A 6,000-nucleotide genomic window follows, 5' to 3' on the forward strand; every position below is an offset into this window, starting at 1 on the left:
ATCCTTGGGACATGGCAAAAACCTATGCCAGCATCTTGTAGTAGAAATTTCTGGCAAGGGAGGCTGCATGCTGATTTAGCTGCACGCCCTGTGGGGAGGCTTGCTCAAGGTGATGTTTCTCCTACCTTTCTCCCACACCGCATTCATTGCAAAGGCCGGTAGTACTGTGCAGGGGAGGAGAAGGGGAAGAGCCAAAAGGGTTAAGGGGACTAAAGTGGGGGGGCAGGGAAGGGAGGGAACCATAATAGAGGAAAGGAAGTAAAGGCATTTATAGACATGGTCCGGGAGTTGGAAGGAGGAGAGTGACACTTTAATAAAGCTCTGGGAATGTCACATGTCCCCATGCTGAAACATGGTGGTGGGGTTGCTTTTAACCAAAGCTTGTTGAACGAGCTATAGTTAAAGCACCTCCACCGCCATTTTTCAGTGCAGGGATGACAATGCATGTGATGCTGGAGTCTGCTGGAGCACGGTAATTACCACTCTCCAGCAGACTCGATTAATTGAGTTAAATAGCCATTTTTTTCACTATCTAGTTATAAATATTTGAAAAAAGCCATATGATGCCTCCACAGGACTAAAATTGTTGCCTTTGGTTACTCAGGCACAGCAGATGCAGATGTTCTAAGGAATGGTGAAAATGAAGAACTGGGTCAGATGATTATTCACTGTACGCCCACAACAGGTAAATATAGCAACCCACTTTCATCATGCTTGGAACTCCTGGCTTTGTGTTGTGCTACAGCTGTCTGTTGAATTATGTCTTTAATTCCTCATGGTCCCTGTGTACCTCCTTTGTGCTAGCTCCTGTTTTCATATGTGGAATATTGTAGGGATTTCCTCAATCACAGGAAAAGCAATTTGGGATCAAAGTATCTTAATTTGTCAGTATTGTGTCTGTACTGATCTCAGCAGTTAAATTGGAAATGATTTTGATGTGCTCTTTGTTTTTGGATTAGTTGGTGGCTCTCAGAAGTTGTAATTCACGTGCTATGGCAGAATCTTTACAACTCTTAGATCTCTAATTTTGCACTTGCCAGGTATGCTTTAGTCTTTTTACAGATCTAAGCATCAGTACTTTTTCTGCAAGTTTATTATTTGCAAGTGTTTGACCAGCCCCTCCCTTGCAATATCTTCTGTTGCTTTTGTCTTGAGTTAAAACATCAACCCTTTCTGCACGTAATGAATCATTGCTCATAAAAAGCAAAAGTAGGGAGTGGATTTAATTCCAGGGTATGGACTACTGAGTGGGACCAGTGTACTAATGCAGTCATGAAAGCCTCAGCAACTCTCCTCTTTCCTCCCTTCACACATGCACCCTGAGAATAGAAAAAAAAATTGGCTGGAGGACAAGGGAAGTGAGGAGGGAGAGGGGTCTGGATGTTGAGGGGGATTATTCTTACAGAATTGCTGGAGACAATCACTAGAATATTGTAGAGCTACTAAAAATGGCTTAAAGTATGGTAGTCTTAGAAATATCAAATTTCCTTTCCTTCAACTCTTTCTTCCCTTTTGTTTTTCATATATGGCATGCTGTGTTTATTTTTAATAGTATTCTGCTTAGCAATTTTTGCTGTAACATATGAATCTAGTTCTGAGCTTTGATTATTGAGGAACCTTTTATTTAGTAATGCCTACAAGAGAGGGAACTTTACCAGCTATTTCAGCTAGTCCATTTTCTAGTAATCCAGTTAATGCGATTTGTCCAGAAATAAAACTAATTAACTTCACAAGAAATTGTTCAATTCAGCTTGTTTCAAAAACTGAGTTCAAAAAGGCAGGTCAGGCCTTGAGGGATTTTTGCATTGACCTTTGATAATTTCCCACCATAACCATTTCAGTCAGATTTCAGAGCAGACAGTACTTACTTGTTTACCTAGCTGTAAAGTGTGTCAGTTGTGTATAATAATAATAATCTGGTGGCATTTTCGTTGCTTGTCATCCTTGAATCTCTAACCTGTGGCTGTTGTATCTTGTGCTGGCTTTATCGGCTCCTAGAAATCATACCACCAAGCCAACAGCATATTCTGGCCACACCTTGTTTTGCCCTGACGGTCCCTAGCAGGTAGTATAGAGTTGGGGCCAAGACCCATACTATCGGTAATAACAATTTGAGTACCTGAAGAATTGCACTGCATTGCACATACACTGCAGTTCTCATTCAGATGCTTTGGATTCCTCATCAAATAATTCTTGTGATATCAATGTTGCCTTGCAAAAGAGTTAATGCAGAGAGGAGCTGAGTAAGTCTGTAAGCAATTAAACTGCCTAAGTACAATTATGACACATTTATGATTTAAATTAGTTTACCATTTGTTTCTTCACCTTAGTGACCAAATTTGAAGGCTGCCCCCCCCACCTTTTTTTTTTTTTTGACTTAAGAGAGCATGCAGTGTTTCATTGGCAGAGTTGAAAATAGAAACTTAGGGAATTGCTGCACCAACCAAAGTAGATAAATTGAGTTTACTGGTAAGTAAATTCCATTTACTTAACAAAAGTGTTTCCTTGTAATTTAAGCCTAACACAACCAAAGTTAGTCCAAAATAGGTGTTTGTGAATAATATAAAGGACCTTGTTTGAAAAAAAAACAAAACAAATTTTTTTTTGGGGGGGTTGGTTTTAAACATTTAGGATTTTTTCCCCATTATACCAACTTGTTTAAACAGTATGGAGATCAAAAAAGAAAAGTGTATTTAAGTGACACTAATAACATTTTACCAACAATTTAAATTTAATTCCTGTACACGGTGTATTCCCAAGTGACCATTCACTTCAGTAATTACCATTTCATGCATAATTAATTAGTGAATAGCTTCAGCAACATAGTTTACTTTCATAGTTTAGTGACCTATTTAGCAGTACAGCTGAGTCCTGCTATTCCAGAGATAATGAGCAGTTTCCTCATAGCTTTGAAAATATCAGGTTATGTACTGTTTTTTCTTAATTTATTGTCTTTTTTTTTCTAGGTGCTTTTAAGCCCTGTGAATATTTACTGGGAAGCTGGATGATTCGACTTACTGTCTGGTTTATTTTTTTGGTTGCTATGTTCTTCAACCTGCTTGTCATTTTAACTATATTTGCATCATGTACTCCATTACCATCCTCCAAATTGTTTATAGGCCTGATTTCTGTTTCTAACTTGTTTATGGGAGTCTATACTGGTATTTTAACTTTCCTGGATGCAGTCTCTTGGGGAAGATTTGCTGAATTTGGCATATTATGGGAGACTGGCAGTGGTTGTAAAGTTGCTGGGTTTCTTGCAGTGTTTTCATCAGAAAGTGCCATTTTCTTCCTGATGCTGGCAGCTGTCGAACGAAGCTTCTTTGCAAAGGAGATCATTAAAAAGGGGAAAAGCAATCGTTTAAAACAATTTCAGGTTGCTGCAGTTTTTGCTTTCCTGTGTGCAACAGTAGCAGGTTGCTTGCCTCTTTTTCATAAAGGGGAATATTCAGCATCACCCCTCTGCTTACCCTTCCCAACTGGAGAAACACCATCATTAGGGTTTACAGTAACTTTAGTGCTTCTAAACTCATTAGCATTTTTGCTAATGGCTATTATCTACACTAAACTGTATTGCAACTTAGAAAAAGAGGACCTCTCAGAAAATTCACAATCTAGCATGATTAAGCATGTTGCTTGGCTAATCTTCACCAACTGCATCTTTTTCTGCCCTGTTGCATTTTTCTCATTTGCGCCATTGATCACTGCAATCTCTATCAGTCCTGAAATAATGAAGTCCGTTACTCTAATATTTTTCCCATTACCTGCTTGTCTGAATCCAGTCCTGTATGTTTTCTTCAATCCAAAGTTCAAGGAAGACTGGAAGTTACTTAGGCGCCACATGACGAAGAAGAATGGTGCAATAGCAATTGCAGTCAATACTCAAGGTGGCTGTGTGACGCAGGATTTCTACTATGACTGTGGCATGTATACACATTTGCAGGGTAACCTTGCCATGTGTGAATGTTGCGAGTCACTTCTTTTATCCAAGCCTGTGCCATGTAAACACTTAATAAAATCACACAGTTGCCCTACACTGGCAGTGGTACCGTGCCAAAGGCCAGATGGCTATTGGTCAGACTGTGGCACCCAGTCTGCCCATTCTGATTACGCAGATGAGGATGACTCTTTTGTGTCGGACAGTTCAGACCAAGTGCAGGCCTGTGGTCGTGCGTGTTTCTATCAAAGCAGAGGATTCCCTTTGGTTCGTTATGCGTACAATATACCAAGAATTAAAGACTGAAAGGCTTTGCTGCAAGCTTTTCTCAAAAAAGAAAAAAGTACAATGCTTCATAGACCATTTACCTGTTCTTTCAACCAGGAAGCACTTTTGTAATCATTGTCTGGTGTAACTTGTAAAGAAGGGAAGTGGGCAGTTTGTTTCTTGAGCCATACATTTAAAAAAAAATGTTGCCCTGATTGTAAATAATTGGTAAGCCAAAATTTGTAACCCAGTATTTTTATTCTTTCCAAGCAATAGTGACTTCTTTTATACCGTTTTTATGTGCTAAAGGTCTATTTCCATGTTGTACTCCAATTGTATTTTGCTTTTACTGCTGCGAGGTAAGCTCTGTCAATTTTTCCTGTTAAGCACAATATAAAGGACAGCTGTTAATATTAAGAAATTATTTTTAAAATGTGATTTTTCTATAATTAAGAGAAAAAAATCTGTTGCTAGCTTTGTATAGGATATTCAGCATTAATCTCAGGATGACTTACTGCAGGGCCAAAAAGGGACTAATTCTCCCATACAGAACTGTGAGAGCAATACAAGCATACTATATTTATGTTTTTTATATTTCAAGCTAAGATTTGATTTTAATAGGATAAAATATTTTGTTTTAATAGAAAATACTTCAACCCTCAATATCTATAGACTGTCTGAAATGAGAATATTAACAGCTGTCAGGAACAGTAGAATTGAGAGCACACTTTAGGGATAATGGACATTGCTTCAGGTGAAACCACAGTAACTTACTTCAGTGTTTGGTTAAAAAAAAAAAAAAAAGGCAGTCTGAGAATTTTCGTGACCTAGACAGTGTATATCATCACTGCTGTCGGTGTCTGAGGTTAGCTTGTTTAGAGATGGTAGCTGAAATATTTTGCAGCCCTGTCCAATGTTTGCAACAGTGCTTTAACATTCAATGGTGTTTGTAAGCATATTGAAATTTTACTAAATGGGGTAATAATGAAAAGCAGCTTTGCAGTATAGGAAGTCCTGCATTTCTGCCAATTATTTTACTGAGGGTAAAGCATACTGTGGAGAGATGGACTGATTTGCATGTATATCAGTGAATTATTTTTTAAAATCATTTGAGATCTGAGGCCCAAATGTCATTAAATTACAATCAATGATACTATTTATTGTCCATGCTTAGTTTGAAATCTGATCAACATAAAATTATGAATGCATGATCAAAATAAATATGTAAGTTTCTTTAACGGTATGATAAATCAATAGCAAATCCACTGCCATCCCAATTACTCTGGAAATATTCTTTTTTAAGATTTAAGCTAGATTGCGGTTTTGAGAATTAAACTGTACATACTGTGCATAGAATTAATTTTTATCTTTGTATTGTAAATTATTTGATAGAACACATGATGGGAAATGTGGCTTCAGTTCATTTTGTTAATTAAAGCTACCTCCTAAACTATAGTGGCTGCCAGTAGCAGAATGTTTAAATTGTGGTTTATATACTTTTTTGCATTGTAAATAGACATGGTTGTACATTGTCACTGTAATAAAAAGATTCCTTGTATATCAAAATCACGTAGTTTGTACAAAATATTAGAGGGTTATTTACTGTATGCTGTAATTTTTGTAAGCCAAAATATTCACAAGTAAAAAAAAAAAAAAAAAAGAAAAGAAAAGTAAGAAAAACCCAGCTAAACAGAAACACTCCAGAGTTCTGCATTTGTACATATTTATATTGACAAATGATACAGCTTATGCTGGCAGGAGCATCTCGTTAAAAACAAATAAAGGGTATATGAGTA

General features: G+C 37.3%; 1 protein-coding gene across 3 annotated transcripts in view; it reads left to right on the plus strand.

Moving 5' to 3' along the window:
- Positions 1-6,000, plus strand: part of LGR4 (leucine rich repeat containing G protein-coupled receptor 4) — a 62,830-nt gene extending 56,830 nt beyond the window's left edge. For all 3 annotated transcript variants that reach the window (XM_025200381.1, XM_025200382.1, XM_025200383.1), the window contains 2 exons: positions 605-685; positions 2,967-6,000. In XM_025200381.1, the coding sequence (XP_025056166.1) occupies positions 605-685; positions 2,967-4,243 (1,358 nt within the window). In that variant the 3' untranslated portion in view covers positions 4,244-6,000. The remainder of the gene's footprint in view (positions 1-604; positions 686-2,966) is intronic.

This window comes from Alligator sinensis, unplaced genomic scaffold, assembly GCF_000455745.1.
Source record: "Alligator sinensis unplaced genomic scaffold, ASM45574v1 scaffold165_2, whole genome shotgun sequence".
NCBI classification, from domain to species: Eukaryota; Metazoa; Chordata; order Crocodylia; family Alligatoridae; genus Alligator; species Alligator sinensis.